Source organism: Hirundo rustica, chromosome 12, assembly GCF_015227805.2.
Source record: "Hirundo rustica isolate bHirRus1 chromosome 12, bHirRus1.pri.v3, whole genome shotgun sequence".
NCBI lineage: Eukaryota > Metazoa > Chordata > Aves > Passeriformes > Hirundinidae > Hirundo > Hirundo rustica.
In genome coordinates this window covers 4,792,589-4,812,197 of record NC_053461.1, presented here as the reverse complement: position 1 = coordinate 4,812,197, position 19,609 = coordinate 4,792,589, and the positions used below count along the sequence as shown (strand labels likewise).

The following is a 19,609-nucleotide window of genomic DNA, read 5'->3' as shown; positions in this document are numbered from 1 at the left end:
GACACCAGTTTGACCAGCCTAGCTCCAAGCAGACACCACAAGGATGGGTCGGATTCAGACCCAGTCAGAGGACCTCAGCCAGCCCCAGCGAAGCGCAGATACACCCATATCATTGCCAGTGAGCTGGGCAGAGCTGAGACCCTCGAGCAATCATGTCTGGAAGCACGGGAAATTCAAAACCTCTATGAAAGGAGCTGCCAAGCAATAAACAAGGCGGATGCTGCATGATCTCAGTGTGTTAATGTGGCATCCCTGTCTCTGACTCCACAGTGAATCCACAGCGACAAGGCTAGACGTGGTTAAGAGGTAAGAGTGATGCCAAAGTTCTCTGTGCACCACAAAATGTATCATATTTGTGTCCCAAACACTTGGCAGGTAAAATGTGACAATGCCCCCAGAGATCCCAGAGAGGCTGCGGAGAGGAGCTCACATAAGGCAGCAGGAAATCCTTTGGCTTTGAGGGGAAAAATTCCTTAAAGGTATTGATGCTGCATTGCCTTGCCCTGTTTTTTTTCACTTTAAAAGATTATTATTTGCAGCCCAGACCCCACCTCCTTGCTTTAATGGGCACAATTTCTCCATGGAGCACAGGCTTCTCACGGGTACATTGGCAGAGCTGTTTCCCAAGAAAGATCCCTCCAGAGAATAAAAAAAAAATCATGGTGGAAAAAAATTCCTGCCCTGACAATATTGGAGCTGCCTTTGTATTGGGTTTAACAAGTCCTCCTTAATTAACCTGGGTTGAGAAGTTGGAAAGGAGGTCATTCAATAGTTATAGAAATGGTGACGAGGGACAAGTGGGGCAAAATGTCACTTTCTTCATTTCAGTACAAGGGCCTGAGCTGCAGGTTTGCAGATGGGGAAGCAGGACAAGGGGGTGCTGTATTTCAGACCCTGCTTTGGATATGTTGGTGCTGATTTAACAGAGCACAGAAACCTCTGTGTCCCACACAGATTCCACAGAGAAGCCAAATAAGGTATCTGCCAGAAAAGTGGGATTTGGCAAAAAGCTCTGTTTCTGGGATTGTCAAGTTCAATCACTTGTGCTGCTTCCAAGTGTGACAATAAGGACTGGTCTTCCTGTCTTTTAATGTGGACCTCATCTAAAAAATATGAGGGACAGAGCTGACACTGCAGCCTAAATCTGTACAGCGAAAGCAGCTCTTTAACTTCCATGTGATTTTACACGTGGGCATTAGAAAACTGATGACAGATCCACTTAATCAAAGCTTTGGCTCTTGCAACTCTTAGGCCACTAAGTGTCTAATCCTGTGTATTTTAAGGGATTAAAGCATTACACAAGTTGTACAAGTTAATAAAATATATAGCAGTTTAATTTTTTGTCTTTTAAAATACATATATTTACATGTCCTGCTATTAAGGATATAGTATTTGCTAGCAGTATAAACAGTCTGCCTGAGAGGAATAAAGTTCATTTTTTAAAAGAGTTACTTAAAGCACAAACTTTGTGTTTAACCAGCCTTGAGCAAACCAGATTGTACTTAGCACGTTCTTTGCAGTCAGCTTGTAGGTGTCTGGTAAATTATTGAGCCTTGTGTTTAACAAGCCTTGTGTAAAGCAGGCTGTGCTTACCACACTCTTTGCAGTGAACTTGTAGATGTCTGGTAAGTAATAAATTATTGAACTCTGTTTTAGTGTCTCCTTGCAACTCCGAGGCCACTAGAAGCTTGCTGACCACATGCACGCTTTGTAAAACAGGCATGAAGAAAACACAGATGTTTATATTTCCACAGGATCTTTGTGCTAATTTATGACAATGAATGGCATTACCTACCAAGGATCACGGCCAGTTGGGCAGGGAGGCAACAAAGGCTGAGAAAGCCATCAGCTGTAATATCTCATGTGAATGTTTCCTGTCCTGGCAATCTCCAAATCTCTGAAGTGCTGGTGATAATGTTAAGGATGTGCCCTTTCAAATTATTATTGTGGAGTATGGTAGAGATTCCTGCAGCTTGTTGCACAGAGCAAGTCATCTGCCCGAGGGATTTCGCATGACACGGTGAAATCTAATTTAAAAAAAAAAAATACAGAGATTTCTTAATTTTATGTTTTAGGAAACATTCAAATTCTAATGTTTAAGACCAAAGATCTGTTGGAAAAATAAGCATTGGCCAAGTCCAAGTTTTACCTATGTTTAATAGGTAAATATTACATTTCTGTGTCTCTTCAAAGTCTACATGATATCCCCAAGTACAAGTTACTCATTAACTGATTAAGATAAATAGAGATTTCATTTGAAAGTTTGTTTTTTTTCCAAAATGGAGCAGAGAACATTGCTTGCATTGATGGTCTTTTCCTCACTCATAGTATTAGCAGAAACTATTGATCAGAAGGTATTTGCTTTATTTTTATTATCAATATCTCATTTGCTCATTTGCTGATGTGGTGGTATTGTGGTAACTGGCCAGGTAGTGCAGTTAACTCCTCTGGTAACCACCTCCCGGGGAGACTTGGGTGGATTGTGTTGAGATTTTAGAGTTTGGGGTCCTTTTAAGGTCTTTTTGGTTGTTTGTTTGGGCTGTTAAAGTACTAATGTAGCAGGAGGCACTTGCAGATGGTTTTGATCATGCTCTTCCTCTGGGATGTAAGATACCAAATTGGAGAGGTCAGTAGCTCTGCTTTGGCCACCGGATGAGGTTTGGATCTTGACACAGGACCAAGCAAGCACTAAGCAGCACCAGGAGGTTTCTGATGAGTGCTTTATAATAAATACGGAATGAAAAAGAGGGAAGTAGAAAGTTATTTGCACTGTATGGAGGAGCAAACTCTGTTTTGTACCATCACAGTGCTGACTTTTGGCATTGTAAAAACATCAATATTAGAGAGGAGGAGGAAACTTTAAGTCAGAAGGTTTCTCTGTCCCTCATGCCTATTCAGAAAAGTGTGAAGAGGAACTGAAATGCAGGCGGGTGTTGGGGGGCAGGACCAGGCTTGTGGCTGCTTCAGGGGCAGCTGAGAGCTCTGCAGGGAGCCATGGACGGGGTGTATGGGCCCACAGTGCCTTTGCTTTTGGGTACACACCTGGGGCTGGTCCTCTCTGCTTCTTTCACCAGGGGCACAGCAAGCAAAACTCCTCCCCATGCTGCATCCCACTGACCCCTGGTTTGTGCTGGCCGCAGCCTAAAGTGCTGCTAGGGCTGGGTGATTGCAGGGGATCCAGGTCCTCCTCCCTGCAGCATCCCTTGGGCACATGGCAGCAGAATAGATTCTGCACCGGGTAAATTTTGCACAGGACAAGCTCCTCCTGTGTTGGAAGGATCCTCTGTGGGCAGCAACTGCCAGCAAGTGCCTACATTGCCCCAGTGAGCCACAGCTCAGGCCTCGATGTTCCTCATGGCAAAACCTCTCTCTGAATGTGCCATGGGCAGGTTTGAGTATGGCAGGGCAGCAAACTTTTGAATTTCAGCCAGTGTCCTAACTGAGAAGAGGCCTCTGGATGGTATTAATTGGCAAGCAAAGTATAGGAGATTAATTATCAAAATAGCTAAGGATCAATAAGCCATTTTGAAGACTTGGAGGCTGGAAAAGTAAAAACAGAAGTGCAATGATATGCTCTGATCCTGAGGTTTTTTATTTTAATCAGCTGTTGGACTGTTGTGAGACTGGTGATGCCCAGATCAGCCTTTCTTAGTGCTGCTGCTGGAACACGGGTAGGACTTTAGAGAGACATCCCAAAGGCAAAAGGAGTTGTCCATGTAGGCAGGTGCTCCGGGCAGTTCTCAGTCCAGCCACCCTCTGGGGTGTTCCAGGCAGCTCCAGAATGGTGCCCTCCTCCTTTGGGCATCAGGGGTCCTGCAAGAACCAGACCAGAAGAAACATGAGTGCTTAAAGGGTGTCTCTGCTTGTGCAACCAGTGAGGGGTTGGGAGGTCCATGTGAGGTTTCGAGGTGGCTAAACATCCTGTGGAACACCAGGTACCAAACTGGAAAACAGGCAGCAGAGTCAACAGCTGGGAGGGAAATAAACAGCTGCATAAAAACCAGGGGCCTTTCCTGGGTCAGGCTTAAAGAGGCTTCTGATCTTCCTGAGGAAAATCTTGGGCAATGCACTGGGGTAATGCAGCAGCAGCTTCACTGTACCCCAAGGAGAGAAAAAGGTTCAACAGAAGCTTCTGTGGAACAGCAGAATGCAGATGTAGTTGCAGGTTTTTCATGGGGCAGTGTTTGTGGCTGCAGAGAAGGGAATAAGCAGACTGATTCCGAACATTCCCCTCCCCAGTTCCAACCAGGCTTTCTAAGAGCTCATTCCTTCATCAAACTTTTCCAATAGCATCATCCAGGTAAAGATGGCTTGGGAGCAAAACCTGGGTGTTTCTGTCTCAGTCTGCTTTTTTTTTTTTTTTTTCCCCAGCATGCTATTCAAATATACAGCCTCCAGGTGGACTGCAAGGTCACATCACGATTTGCTCACACTGTCATCACCAGCAGAATTGTCAACCGAGCCAATGAGTCCCAAGAGGCCACCTTTGAAGTGGAGATACCTAAGACTGCCTTCATCACCAACTTCTCCATGTAGGACCAGTTCTTCCCTGCAGTGTCAAGGAGGCAGCTCTGGGGGGAGTCATCTTTCTGCTCAGGAGCCGCTGGGCAAAGAACAAAGAGAGTCCTCTGCAAAAATACTGTGTGAGGCTAAGTAGTAGGCAGCCAAACAGAAAAGCGGTGCCCAGGGCCAGGCTGCCTGCTGCACTCGGTGGGTGACAGGCATGTTCAGTGGGGGTGTTTCTCCTGCTTTAGCCTCCTCAAGACTCTGCAAGGACAAGGCTTGTATTGTGGTGGTGGCTCCTGGCATCCTCCTGGGTGGGGAGGGATTTGGGAGGAAAGTGTCCCTTGGTCATGCCCAGAGAACCACAAAAACCTTGAGTTCCTCTCCCCAGAGCATTCCTTCTAATATTAATTAATTTTCATGGAAACCAAACAGGTCCATAGATGGTGAAGTATACCCAGGAATAATAAAGGAGAAAGCTGCTGCTCAGAATGAGTATGACACGGCAGTCTCGCAAGGACAGAGCGCTGGCCTCGTCAAGTACGTTGCTATTCTGAGTAAAGCTGCTCCAACATCCCTCCTTGGCTTCCTATTTGGATGGGGGCAGATGAAACCCTGGACACAGCCACATCTCAGTGGGGACAAATGTGCAAATCAGTCTTGGGTTCTCAGTGGGAGGGATAATGTGTCTTTGTATATGTATATATATACAAAGAAAACAAAAATATTATTATTTTTTACATATATATAAATTCACATGTATATGATTTATAGGTGGTCCTGCAATGGGCTCCAGTAGGAAACATCCTTGTTTGGCATTGCTTTGAGACTTGCTGTCATAGAATCACTGAATTACAGAGCACAGAATGTTCTTGAAAGGGATCATCAAGTCCAACTTGTGAATAGTCTATAGGGGGATTGTACTGACAACCACAGTGTTACTAGCATCATACTCTGGCCAATTGAGCTAATCTCAGGGTCAAGAGTCCTTAAAGATCATCTAGTTCCAAGCCCCCTGCCATGGGCAGGGACAACTTTCGGTTGCTCAGCTCCCCATCCAGCCTGGCTCCCCATCATTCCAAGAGCACCTTGCCATGCTGGGATGATGCTCAGTGCTAAGTCTGCTTCCTCACAAGCACAGAGGACCATGGCACCTGAACAGATATCACAGTATCGGGGTTATTTAATCTGTGCTTCCCAGGTATTCAGTCTGAGGCATGTAGGAGTTTCCACTCCATTTCTCAGCTTGCACCCATGACACATTGATGTAATATATGTGGTGTGTGTAACAAGGCCTGCAATGTAAAAAATCCTCTCCATGATGAACAATATCTCTTGGCCTTTATTTTGCACACTTCACAAACTCTTGGCCACCACAAGGAAACCGTCCCTGCAGGAGATAAATCCCTGTTCTTGCCCCCCAGAATTACAGACAGAAAGCTGGAGCGGTTCCACGTGTCTGTCAGCATCGCAGCCTCCAGCAAAGCCACTTTTGAGCTGACCTACGAGGAGCTGCTGAAGCGGCAGCTGGGGAAGTACGAGCTGCTCATCAAGGTCCAGCCCAAGCAGCTCGTTAAGCACTTCCAGGTGAGCTGGGCAGGGAGCAGTGCCGTGGGTTTTGACACAGCCATGTTCCCTTTGAGGAGACGATGCTGATTTCTTCTTCACTGCCAGATCGATGTGCACATCTTCGAGCCCCAGGGCATTCGCTTCTTGGAGACAGACAGCACGTTCATGACAAATGAGTTAACTGAGGCACTCACCAAAGTGCAGAATGAAACCAAGGTAAAGCAGCAGCTGCCAGAGGTTACTGCCAGTGGCAGCTCTAAGTCATATTGCTTTAAATATTTCCTTCTGATTGCTTTGCAGGCTCATATTTTATTTAAGCCAACTCTAGATCAACAGAAGAAAAATTCTGAACTTGATGAAACGCTCCTCAATGGTGATTTTGTTGTGCGTTATGATGTTAAGAGAGAAGCCACTGCAGGCGATATACAGGTAAAAAAAACATAGAAATGAAAATACTTTCAGACCACAGATAACTCTGAATGTGAAGTGCAATCAGCAAAACAGCAACATTTGCTTTGAAACACCAAGAAAGACAGGAAAAGCTCTTCCCATTAATCCAGGGTCAGCAGGAACTGAGGGTGATACTCAATAAATCCCTGGAGACACCTAGATATATTGCAAAAACAGATCACTCAGGAAAAAAGAAATCAGTCTTTCAAATTTTATTCAAATACCAAATCTATATTGGTATTTCATAGATGTCTCCTTATGCTCTTTTTTTATTATCATTATTTTGGCTCCTCTGGAGTGTATTTGTGGCTTCTTGTAAATGAAGTTTAGAGGAACGTGATTTATATAACTTAAAATGATGCTTGGTCTGTGTGTTTTTTGTAATAACTGAAGCATAACTAAATACAGCCAGAACTTAAAAAATATTTATGAACCAATGCATATTCTAGGGAATAAAATAGAGTATTTTCCATATCATTTCACTAATGAAGTATACACGGGTGTGCTAAAAGGTGGCGGCCATAGTAATTCAGCAGAGATGTACTCATAGGTAATGATAAAGAGGTAATGTGATAATATGCATATATCATACATATGGCACTGAGCTGTCTAATATATATGTATGTATGCATGCTGCTCTGTGGTAATTTTCTCTCTACAGACAGTCTTGCTTCCAGCTAGGAAATACATTTTACTTTTTTTAATTTAAGCTCTTTTATTTGGGCTTATCGAGAAGAGCAGAATGCTGAGCATGCTCCCTACTTATTGCTATGCCAGAATGTTAAGATTTATTCTTTATTTCTTTAGACGTACTCTGATAGGTGATTTCACATTCTATATTTCAGATTGTCAATGGGTATTTTGTCCATTACTTTGCACCCCAAGAAATGCCGGTGTTTCCCAAAAATGTCATCTTTGTTATAGACCGAAGTGGCTCCATGACAGGCAGAAAAATTGAACAGGTAACTTCTCTCAAAGCATGACATTTGTTAGCAGCAGGCACACACACACCAGACTTCTGAGGAAGCAACTGGGAATTTCTCATTGGAAACACACACCGATTTTGTGTGCAGCAAAATGTTCAGACTTATAGAAATGCTTGAAAATACATATGCACAGATTGAAGTTATTAAAGAGTAACTCTCGTCTGACACAACTATTTTCATGAGTACTAAACATTGAGGCATAGAGAGCTTTCTACATCTTTGCAGAAATTCTTGTGTTTATGTTTTTTTTAATGAAGCGTAGAGAGTTAATTTATCAGTTATGTGTTTTATGTTTATTGATGACTGTGCATGTAGCTCTGCTCGATAGCAGACAAGCCCCCTACAGCCCTCACAGGCTGGACTTTTTGTGTGTGTAAGCTAAATGAATTGTCTATTTCCGATGGTCTCAACCTAAAACATACCACTAGGGTTTAATAAAGGCATTGGGCTGCCTCTGGAACAGAGCTGTAGAGAACCCCCTTATTACACTGCAATTTCAATCCCAGATCTGGCAAAAGAGTGGAAACAATCAAAATGCTTGTTTTCTCCTTGGAACAGACAAGGGATGCCCTGCTGAAGATTTTGCAGGACCTCCGCCCAGAAGATCATTTCAGCTTTATCACCTTCAACAACAAAGTGGTGGAGTGGAAGAGCTCTTTGCTGCCAGCCACCGAGGAGAACGTGGCCAGTGCTGCAGCATTGGTGCAGACTCTCACTGCCAGGGGAGGTACACCTGCTCGTAGCCACAAATATGCACCCAGTGGAAAAAACTGCTTAGAAAAGAATTATTTTATTAGTTACGTAGTGCCGCAGACCTACCACCAGTGCTTACAAAGCAAGTCAGATTTTAAGACTTGTAAGTGATGCGTGGGAAAGAAGGTCTGTGTGTGGACAGACTGGTGACCACATTATGAGATAGAGCTAGTTATATAATATATATGAGATGCTTTCAGCACATCTATGAACTATACAAGCCACAGAGTCTTGTTTCCAATTTTTATCATAGAGATAATTGGAAGATTCCTTGATAGCACTTTTTTTTTTTCTACAGAAAAATGGCAATCCACTCAACATTTGACAGCAATTTGCTGATTTTTTTTTTCTTTTTATATCAAGTGTCCCCTTGTAAAACAAAACACATCCAAAGTTATATGCCCTTGTAAGCCATGCCACAGAAAAAAACCAGGCAAAACAGACATGTGGCATGTCAGTTGCTGCATCAGTCAGTGTGTTTGGTGTTATTTATTTTTAAGCACATCTCAAGGGCTCTATCTCCCTTTAATGTTACACTGTCAGTACTAACAAAGTTTCCTTACACCAGGCGCTAACGCCATGCTCAGCTCTTTTCTCTGACTTCTTATATAAGGCAGGGAAACTTTTCTTAAATATAGGTTAACAGATGACAGTGTGTTTACTTAAGCACTTTTTAATGGCTCTAGACATGTTTGTATTTCCCATGACATATGTGTGGAAAATGCTCCCAGAAGAATACTCCGGCACTGCCATTGCAATATAACAGCCGGTAATTAAGTCCAGTAGGCTAAGTCCCTAAATCCTCCTCTCTCGGAGGGATTACCTCCTGCAGAAAACTTCAAACGAGCCAGCAGGGCCTCTGCAGATGGGCAGCAATCTCCGCAGCGGAGTCTCGCGTTGAGGTGAGCGATGCCGGCTCTCTCATTGCAGGCACAGACATCAACGGGGCCCTGCTGACCGCCGTGGGCGTGCTGGAGAAAGCCGAGCAGCTGCCGGAGCGCAGCGTCTCCATGATCATTTTGCTGACAGATGGCCAGCCCACTTCTGGTGAGTGAATGCCACGCTCAGCCCTCCCTCCCCTGGGGTTTTATATCATTTACACTTGCATCCCAATGTTTTAGACCTAGCCTGTGTTTTAGAAGAGCTTTGGAATCCACAGGCTGAGCTACTGCTGGATCTGGAGAGGGGGACAATGAGAGGGCTCCGCTGAGTGATGGCAGAGCCTGCCTGCCTGTGACTGCACATCCTTTAGCTGGGAATTGCTTTGCTGCTTACCATTGGCTTCCCAGTTTATAAACTCATGGGAATTGGAGATACTCTAGGCACAGCTGAAACAGAAAAGTAAAATACCTAGAGACAAAACATGGGCATTTTGCAGATACTGTGTACAGTCCTATTTGAGAGATATTGCTTGTGCTTCTTTACCCTCCGTGCCTCAGACTTGAGATATTTCCATAGTGCTTCTTGTTCTGTATTCTTTGCCATGTCTTAATTAGTGCTGAGCTGTGACAGCACAAACCAAAGGACTGAGATTGAAGTATCAGGTGAAAAAAGCAACAACTCCCAGTGCAATGTCACAAACTCCCTTGTCTTGAACAGGGGTTTGTCTTAGTTTTGTGTGGCACCAGCATCAGTCCAAGGCCAGCAATACTGATTCATCTGTAAGTCCTTAATAAGAGCAGTCTTCTTTTTAGATTGTGTGAGCCATTCTTCTTTGGGCTTTGTTGACTTGGATTGTGTTTTTTTTTAAATAAAATTCAGCTCACAGTGCTGCCTCTCCAGCACAGCCAGAGTGAGTCTCCATTGCTCCCCACATGCAGCAGTTAGAAATCAGGCCAGGGTGAAGTGTCTGGCATTATTGCATACACTTGCATACATTGCCTTCCTTAGCAAAGCAGCTAAAAGGGAAAAGATTAAGCTGCTCCCACAATATTGCTAAAGGCAGTGACAGTTTCTGCCTGGAAATGCTGATGGAGAAGCTGATGTGAAAATCTTCTCCCTCTGTCACACAGAGGAGCTGGGAGAGAAGCATGACTGCATTTATTGGCAGTTTGTTGGAATTGCACCATTAACCAATGCATTCTCTGAATTGACACACTTAATTTTTATGGATGGTACTTGTCTTTTGAATGCTTGATTAAGTGTATCCATCCCTCCTGTAGTTAACTTGTAGTGTGTGTCCCTCCGATACTAAAAACCTCCTCTGGCCCTGTAATCCTATAAAATATTTTGCACTTAGCAATGGAAACATCAGTAGAACCTAGTAAAAGTCATTCAGGGGAGAATCATGTTCTGGCATTCCATATGCGGAGTCAGGCTTTCATTTCCAATTGAATTACCAGCATTCTATCCCCTATCTTTTTAGCATTTTATTCTGAGTTAGGTTTACAAACTTCAGGCAGAATTTTCCATTAACTTGCTGCAGTCTTTTTGCACTTGAAAAGACCCAAATCCACAATGGTGGTTTTGTTTCATTTACAGGTGAGAGAAGTGTGGAAGTAATTCAAGAAAACGTTCAGAAAGCAATCAATGGGAAATATGCTCTTTTCTGCCTTGGCTTCGGGTTTGATGTCAGTTATAAATTCCTGGAGAAAATGGCCCTGAGCAACGGGGGAATAGCACGGCGTATCTATGAGAATGCTGATGCAGCCCTGCAGCTGCAGGTCAGGAGTAAGGAATGTGCCAGGAAAACCATCTATCAGCTACACTTTATGTCTAGTCCTAGCAGCAAAATCACAGATCTTCCAAGATGAAATGTTGGGGTGGAGTTTGCCTGTTACTTTAGTGGAAGGAAGAAGGCAATTTTGGGATGTCTGAGGGTTTGTACCCTCCACGTATCCATGACTCAAAGTCCTCAAATGAGCCACATTCAGACAAACTGGGAAACTTACACATTTCTGTACTGTAAAAAGAGAAATTGTACAGAGGAAGTGGACAATTTCTGAGTTTGCAGTAGTTTTGCACTACTAAAGAAAAAGCTTTTTAAAGGGGGCTTTAGACATTCAACATATTGCTTTGCACAATTTTGCTGTCATTTGTGGGTGTTCTCTGTCTCACTGCTTTTCTTTAGGGCTTTTATCAAGAAGTGGCTACCCCGATATTAATGCAAATTGAAATGCAGTATCCAGAAAATTCCATTGAAGGATTAACCAAGAACAATTTCAAGCTGTTTTTTCGAGGATCTGAAATTACAGTGTCTGGAAAAATTAGCGATGAGCTGGATCTTTTGCCAGTGGAAATTAAAGCTCAGTCAGTAAGTGTTTAGTTTACTAACCGTGAAAAACATCTCTCCCTTCTGTCTTTTGTGGCACAAGACAAGGCTTCAAGAAGTGTTTAGTATATGTTCTTTACATTCAGGCATTCTGCTCTTTTCCCCTTGTTTGAACTCTCAGATAATTTGCTAAAATTACCCTCTCTTGAATTTGCTACAAAAGAAAAACCTTGAAGAATATCCACAAATAAGCATACACCAATTTTAATTCAGTTTTGTTGATTCTTTAACAAAATCCAAATATTTTGGCCTTTTAAACACTTTCAGGTTTCTATTTTTTACACTGAAGTAGGAAATCTCAATTATTGGTCTAAAAAACGCTGACATAGAATTTAATTACCTCCAGAAACACACCTCTAAAATACATGCTTTTTAGATACTTTGGAGTTGCATTTTCCAATGGGAAAGAACAAAATTGAAGGACAACTGGTACTGAAAGATATTCTTGTAAGTCTAATAATGAGACTATAAATGAAGTCTGGAGCTGTTCTTTTGATGGTCAATTTTCTCTCACTTCAGCACACGAGTAACTTGACTCTTAAGGAAGAAGCAAATGTCAAAGAGAAGGAGCAAGTATTCCAAAATCAAAGATACATCTTTGGGAATTTCATAGAGAGACTGTGGGCTTACTTGAACATTCAGCAGCTTCTGGAAGAAGCGTAAGTGATTTTAATGCTTCACATAACAAACTTCTGGCTGTTCAAAACACAAATTCCTTATTCACAAATGATATGAGCAGAATATACAAAGAAACAGAAATATTTCTCCAGGCAGTATCAAAACCATAAGATACAGGGAGAATACTGCATTACTGTATGATGAACATGAAGTGCCTTTCAGTTTATGGTAGCACTACAACATTCAATACTACAGCATTCAATTTCCTATATATGAACATGTAATGTAACACATTCTTCATGAAATTACTATGAAATAGATTTCAGTTGTATGGATTGTGCTGAACTCTTCTTGCATGACCAGAAATATTGTCTGTAGATAAGGAAATGGAAATAGCTAGGGAATAGAACAATATGGATATCCAGATGATACTTCATACATCATCTATCTATTACTTCTATGTATTTAAACCAAACATAGGCTCCAGTGTTGCAAAGAATTAAGCATTTCCATAATTTCAGGCACACGAACAGCTGAGTTATCCCCATAAGAGTACTGACGCTTCAATAATAAATATCTGTGGAGACACAGCTAATATGTAAAGGAATCTGAAGATGATTTGTTCAGAGTCTCTACACATTTTTGCTTCATCATTAACACAGACTTCAGTATTTCAGCCCAAGAAGAGGACCAGAAGGCTCTGGAGGCCCAAGCCTTGGATCTGTCCCTGCGGTACAGCTTTGTCACACCCCTCACTTCCATGGTGGTCACCAAACCCCAGCAGCAGGAGGAGCTGGCAAACAAACCCACCGAGGCTGGTAAAAACAGCCCCCCTGAAACACTCTGCTCTTCTGGATTCATTGGGGTTGACTTCCACTTAGGTTCATTTGATAGTGATATAACGAGGCAAATTGGAGGCAGGAGTTCAGGGACTGGCTTCCTTTCAAAATAAAACACACAGGATTTTTTTGAAAGGTGAAGTGATGAAACGGGTACTACAATTGAAATGGAAAATAGTTTGTTTAAATATTAACTAAAGGTAGTCTAATAGCTGTTACTATTATATTCCTGACAATGCAAAAGGGCTCCACACTTTTCTCTGTAGCATTTAAGTGAAAAAATGAATGCAGGGGGGAAAGCTTGGCCTCAGTCAGAATTTTACAAGTGTTTTATATACCCATCCTTTAACACATAAAACCTCATCAACTGAAGCCTTGTCCCATTTTGCTGGTTCACATGGATAAAGTAATTCAGTGGTGACTGTATGACATCCATCTGTCCCTCTTCCTCTTGACAGATAATGAGAAGCCCAACAGTCTTCCAGCAGGAGGTAAATATTTTCTTCTTTCCCAATAGTGTATTTTCATAGTCTTTAATAAAAAAAACCAAATGAAACAAAATAGTTCATGGTGCTTGTTCTATAGAGTGAATTATCTGAGATTTGAAAAAAATGCGTGAAGTAAATTGTAAGCAATGACTGCTACAGTCTGTACAGGTTTTGGGTAGATAACAGGGTCAAAGGGAGAAAAATCTTCTATTCAGAAAGTCTCAAAGGTCAAAATTATCTTTGCTCCTGAGGAAAAGTAGTTCTTCAAGTCAATGGTGTTAATGATGCTTTCTGCTTCTTCCTACCACGTGTGAAGGATCTTTTAAAAAATTCCACTCAAGAAAGCCTTCTGAGGATGATTCAGGTATTTTTTTCCTCTCTGGAAACTGCATTTATTTGAATAATAATTTTATAGATGAAGAACCTTGGTTTTGCTCTAGTTCTTTCACAGAAAAGTATTGAGGGAATCACAGCGCTGCCCTGTCTTTGGAGGTTGCCTCTTTCAAAGTGGTGTTGGGGAGTTCAATAGCAGAACCACTCCTGTAAGTTATGTGATGCAATCATGAGTAAAACACAGATACTCCCTTTTTTTTCTCCAGGTTCTCATAGAGTGATAGGTGGGTCACCTGTTGGTAAGTACTTCTCCTCTGTTTCTCTTCAGAATAATTCTATGAAGTTAATTTCATATGTAGGGTCATATCAGCCTTATTCTAGTAAATGCATTTGGGTTGGAGATGCTCACTTGATATACAATTTAGTTTTTATTATATGTATTTCAGTCCACAGATATTTTATAATGAACTATAAACTTTTGAAAACAACCTTGGTCCCTTTTCAGAAATAAAAAAAAAAATATATACACCTCCTGAAAATAAATGTGAAAGATCTGGAAAATATGAATTAGTAAGCTGAAAGAAAGGAATGTAAAAACAAAATAATTCACCAGTCTGGAGGTATCCAGAAAAAGCAGTGGGCAACAAGCAGGACAGATTCCCTGTTTCAAAGGGTGGGGAGGGAGGTGCAAGGCATAAACCCAAAGCAACAAAACATTGAGAAAGCCCTTTTCTTTCAGCTCGAAGGCGCTCTGAGCTCCAAACTGGCAGAAACAGGAAGATGCTTTCAACAGGTAACTGCTCACAGTGGGGTCACAGGAGCTGGGCTGGGTGTGCTGCATTCAACACTGCCCAGTGACCCTTTAAGATGCAGCTCTAAACCCTCCCACAGCTCCAGCTGAGCACAGACCCATGGCATGGTCCATCCTGACAGAAATAGGCACTGGATGCTGTGCTTTTCCCCCACATTGGGACATCTTGTCTTAGGCAAAGCTCTCTGTAATTGTCAGTGAAGAGCTCTGCCAAAAAGGTTTCTGTCCAGCATTTGTCCTGGTTCATCAGCTGACTTAGAGAAAAGTGTTTCATTAAACTCTTCTTACTAATTTTAACTGTTTCAGTTTCCAGGTTCAGAGATGCTGTAAGAGCACAACCTTTAGGTTAGTGACACACATCCAAGTCCCATTTCAATTATCAATGTAACTGCAATGTACACTTCTTCAGGCAACAATGCTTTTTCTGACTGCACCAACTCTGTGAAAATCTTTTACCTCTTCTTGCAAACCTTGGCTAGTTCTTTCCATTTAAGTAGAAAATATCCCTGTGTTCCACGAGAAGACCTCTCTGGCTCGAGGATATAAGAAATGCAATATAAAACATTTTCAGCCTAAGCCTCTTTAAGGGCTCGTTGTTCTTAGTAAACTCTATGTTTAAAATCTGTTGATTTCATTCATATCAAGGTGCTGTGTCTGGGTGTGCTTTTCAACAGTTATTACTTTGTTCTTAATCATTCTATCCTATAAAAGCTGTAACTGCTGCTTTAGGTATAAATCTATAAATTATTTTTGCTGTGCCTATCCAGGGCACAGGCTAGATTTTTATTGTTGCTGATATTTTTCTTCTCTCTTTTCAGCCAGTGAATATCCTCAACTTCTCTTGCAATTACCCAGACAAAATGAAAGAGTCTGCTTAAATATTTATGAAAGAGCACAAACCCCTGTCCACCTGCTGTCAGATCCAGAGCAAGGTGAGTCAGCCATGTTACCCCAATACCAAGGAGAGTGACTGTGAGTGCAGTTGGTGTTTTTGGGAATAACCCCCTCCCATGAAGAGCCATCTCACACGTGCTGCCTTGCACTGACCAGAGAGGCTGTGGTAAACTCTGCTGTTCTGTTAGGCAATATTAATGGTGCAACAGCTGGGGACACTTCTCACAGGTATGGCTGAGGGTCACCTTCTCCTCCTGGTGTCACATCCTCCTCGGTCCTTAGGGCTTTCTCCTACCCAGCCCTTGGGGCTTTGGAGGATGCATGACCTTAAACCTCTTGGTCCCTGTGTGCCAACAGAAAGGCACATGCTCTGGATGCTCAGCAGATTTTCTATGGTCCTGTCCTTGAGGAGCCATGGCCTGGGCACCAGGCACCTGCTCTGATTATGGAACACAGACACCTCTGTGCAGGAGGTGCAAGGAAGGGGTTAAACGAGCTCTAGTGACCTCACCACAGTCTTGGGACATGTGGAGCCGAAATCCCCACAAAACCAGATTTGAGATCCTGGAGTCATTTCAGTGACAAAACTGGAGCAGGTTTATTAAGATCACTTGTACCATAAGAGTAGAATCCCCTGACAAATTTGTATTAAAGGACTCACTGTGACGGGGAGACTTGGAGATGGAATACTGCACTTTGTGCAGTTTGATATTGACTACGTGAATCCCCCCGTGCAAATCCACGTCTACACTCATGCAATCCTTCTAAGCTACAATAACAAGAACAGCTGGATGCCGTGGACAAAGTCAGCTTCTTCCACCACCCAAGGGTAAGAAACATCTCTCTGTCAATCCTAAACTTGAAAATGTGTCAGATCTTTGTTCATTCAGACCTCTGATTCCCCATTTACCTGAAGTAAGTGCTTCTAGATGTCCTTCTCCAGCAAGCATATCAGTGTGAGTAGCAGCAGGGTATTTTCATAATCCCCCATTTCAAATTTGGAGAAGATAATGTTTGATTTTTAATTCTCCATGCCTGTGTAAAGAGAACCAGAACAACTGCACCATCAGCCTGCTGTTCATGTATTTATGTTCCAAAGGAAAGGAGCCATGCAGAGTAGCCTGGTGCCACCAGCAGCCACTCTGTGTTCCTCCAGGGCAGAGTGAGCATTGCCAAGTGATGGCTTTGACATTTACTGTCCCTTTTATACAGCACTTGGCTCCACACAGGCTGGGGTTTTCTTTCTCCTCCGTTTTAAGCAATAACTCCCATCTGGGAAGCTGACATTTTTTTATGGGCAGGCATAAAGTGTTGGAATAGCCGTCTGTAATTAAATGTCCGCTGTAGGAGAAGAGATACTTTGAAAGCAGACTTTATTTGTTAGAGTAATTAGAGCAGGATCCTTCAGTACCACAAGGAAGAGCTGAGTGTAGCTGGTTCCCTCAGGCTTTTCATATTGCTGGACTTAGTCTCCACAAGGATCCCCTGCTGGCCTGGGGCAGACGGGACACCCATCGCTGCTCCCCCCCACACACTTCTAGACAATAACAAAGTCCTACAACAACTGCTTTCAATTATTCTTGTAACCCAAACAGAACCAAGAACTTGCTGATTTATGTCCCAGTATAATTTGCCATGCAGAATAATCCTCCTGCTTCAATCCAGCACCCAAGCCCCTGCATCAGCACTTTGGGGGTGGCTTTGTTAATCCTCTCTGCAGGGAGCAAAATGACAGTGACATTTGTGTTCTGCAAGCCCACCTGGGATCACAATAACATTAATGGGTCAGAAGAAGGCAAGGTCTGAAAAACTTGTGAAATATCCAAGAAAAAAATATTTGACTAGTTCATTGAAAAGATTGAATTATTTCATTAGTCTACCTTTTTTCTCATTAAAATGGTGAGAATTTTTTTTTTTCCCCATCCAAGTATTTCTTGTCATTATGGATAATAAGGTGTATTCATCAGCAAAAAATTGTCCCCTGGTATATTTGCAAGACCTGTTGTGCAGCACAGAGAGAAAAGATATTCTACTAAATATTTTCTAGCTTAAAAATAACTACAAGCAGATAAAAAATGCAGTTGCAAAGAGGTAAAAGGCAAAAATGAAATTATTTTGAATCATTAATGTCAGTTAGTTAATTATATATTCTTTCTTCACATTTTTCCTGGAAATAATTTTCTCATTTACCTCCTAGGCTGAGAGTGTCAGTTGAAAAGGAAAGGAGCGTTACAGCATCACTTCCTGATACGGTCACAGTAAAAATCTCCTTGGCCAGGTTTCCAGACGATTTCCTGGGGCTCTATTTCTTGAACACCGACCGTTTCTCGGACAAAGTCACCGGAGTTCTGGGTGTGTATCAGTGTGGATGTGTGCAGCAAAGGGAAACTGTGCACTTAATTTATTCTTTTTGGACATTTAACTTGTACTGCCCAGCAATCCCAAAGAAGGGAGGTCTCACCCTGGAAACATAACACACATCACACAATGCTCTTCCACTCACCAGCGGCACAACCCGAAGTAGCCCGTTATGGGTTTAGAAGATGTTAAAATAAGACAGAAATAAATAATAGCTGGGCTTAACCTCAACAGTGCTGTGGAATGACATGACTGATGCAGAAAATTCATTCCATGTCAAATAACAGACTATAAATAATGGGCATAAAATTGTAAACAATCATGGTTAGGAAATGAAAGCCAGCTGCTCCTGAATGTCTTGGCTCCAAAAATCCTGGTAAGACCTAAGTTGAAGTTGTTTTGGAAACTTTGCAAATGGAGAAGCTCCATATTCCAAAAACCACAAGGAAGAAATAATTGTGAAAATCAATCAGAGAAAGGCTGAAACTTCCTGTGGAGAGTGTTAAGGATAACAGGAGATCAAAGCTGAAACAGAGAAATTTTCTGAACTTACTAATGGAGCATCCAAACTTGGTCTTTGGGTTGTTTTCTGCGATGAAGAGCTGCTCTCCTGGTGTTAGAGCTGCCATTTGGCTTAAAAAAACCAGCAACACTCAGCTGGTTTGTGTTTTTAAATAATTTCTGTGTCTGTTGCTTAGGTCAATTTTATTCAAAAGCACAATTTGTGAGTAACTCCAACAATGATCAGAGAGCTGTGGAAAGACTCCTGAGAGTGTCTGGAACTGAGCACAGAGTTTCCAGGTACCAGATTTGGGAGGGGTGGGGGTCTTTATGCTTTGAGATGTATTTTATCAGCAAATACCAGAGATCAAAAGAAATTAAACTGAGGGAGTATTTGTAAGAACACACCTCTTTGGTGTAAATAACTGGCATTTTAAATTTTCCCCCAACAGCCTGCATTTGTTATTCAAGTGATGCTACAGGGCTCAATGCTCCTGTTTCAGTGGGGGAAATAATTACACCCTGGGGCTACAGCTTGCATTGTTTTCCTGGATGGGGAAGGTGTTTCCTCAGTTGGATTTACCATGGGAAAATGTTTCTATCCTTCAAGTGCTTTTAGCACACATCTGTGATGGGGAAGAAATGCTGTGAGTGTGCAGGTGCTGCGGTGCAGCTCTGCCCACACAAGCCTCGGATTCCTGGTGCCATCTGCACATCAGGGTAATTCTGGCCCTGCCCTTTGATTTTGTTATCACAATTTCTCTTGTTTTGATTTCATTTCAGGTTGTACAAGAAAGATTACAGGCTCGAGTCAGACAGTGAACCTGTTTCCTGCTGGTCAATAGATCTAATTCCCTAGGGGAAAAAAAAAAAAACATCTGTGAAGAAACTTATGAAAATGAAGCTCTTCCAAGTATTTTTGATACTTGCATCAAGAAAACCACACAGTTAGAGCCTTGCTGTTGCTTTATATGTGTCACAAATATTTACCTTGAAATAATTATACTTTCAAAATATGATGATGCTTGTTTGCTATTTGAAAATGATTTCTAATTTACAATGTAGTTTTGTTGTTGAAAATTTATGTGAATGAACGGAATAAAATTGACGTTATCAGCTAACAGTTTGATATAGACACACGGACTTTGGTTTCCAAATAAAAATCAGTAGTGGCATCATCCAAGCCAAGAAATGTGTCATGCAAACAGTAACAGACTTCTAAACCTTTATCCTGT

The 19,609-nt window shown here is 42.1% G+C and overlaps 1 protein-coding gene across 1 annotated transcript; it reads left to right on the top strand.

Annotated features, from left to right (window-relative positions):
• Positions 1–2,279: 2,279 nt before the first annotated feature.
• Positions 2,280–19,304, top strand: ITIH4 (inter-alpha-trypsin inhibitor heavy chain 4). The gene is made up of 23 exons (XM_040076258.1): positions 2,280–2,354; positions 4,372–4,532; positions 4,939–5,043; positions 5,928–6,090; positions 6,178–6,288; positions 6,373–6,501; positions 7,368–7,484; positions 8,067–8,235; positions 9,192–9,308; positions 10,743–10,924; positions 11,332–11,514; positions 12,052–12,191; positions 12,820–12,968; positions 13,448–13,480; positions 13,794–13,841; positions 14,077–14,109; positions 14,550–14,603; positions 14,928–14,966; positions 15,440–15,553; positions 16,170–16,344; positions 17,713–17,867; positions 18,572–18,674; positions 19,158–19,304. The coding sequence occupies exons 1-23, from the start codon at positions 2,280–2,282 to the stop codon at positions 19,231–19,233; spliced, it is 2,631 nt and encodes an 876-aa protein (XP_039932192.1). The 3' UTR covers positions 19,234–19,304.
• Positions 19,305–19,609: the final 305 nt, after the last annotated feature.

What these genes read in the sequence shown, in the direction of transcription:
- ITIH4 (XM_040076258.1), top strand. Translation starts at nt 2,280, where the DNA reads ATGGAGCAGAGAACATTGCTTGCATTGATGGTCTTTTCCTCACTCATA. An exon ending in CAGAAACTATTGATCAGAAG is followed by an intron (nt 2,355 to 4,371) that starts GTATTTGCTTTA and finishes TTTTTTCCCCAG; the next exon opens with CATGCTATTCAAATATACAG. An exon ending in CCACTGCAGGCGATATACAG is followed by an intron (nt 6,502 to 7,367) that starts GTAAAAAAAACA and finishes TCTATATTTCAG; the next exon opens with ATTGTCAATGGGTATTTTGT.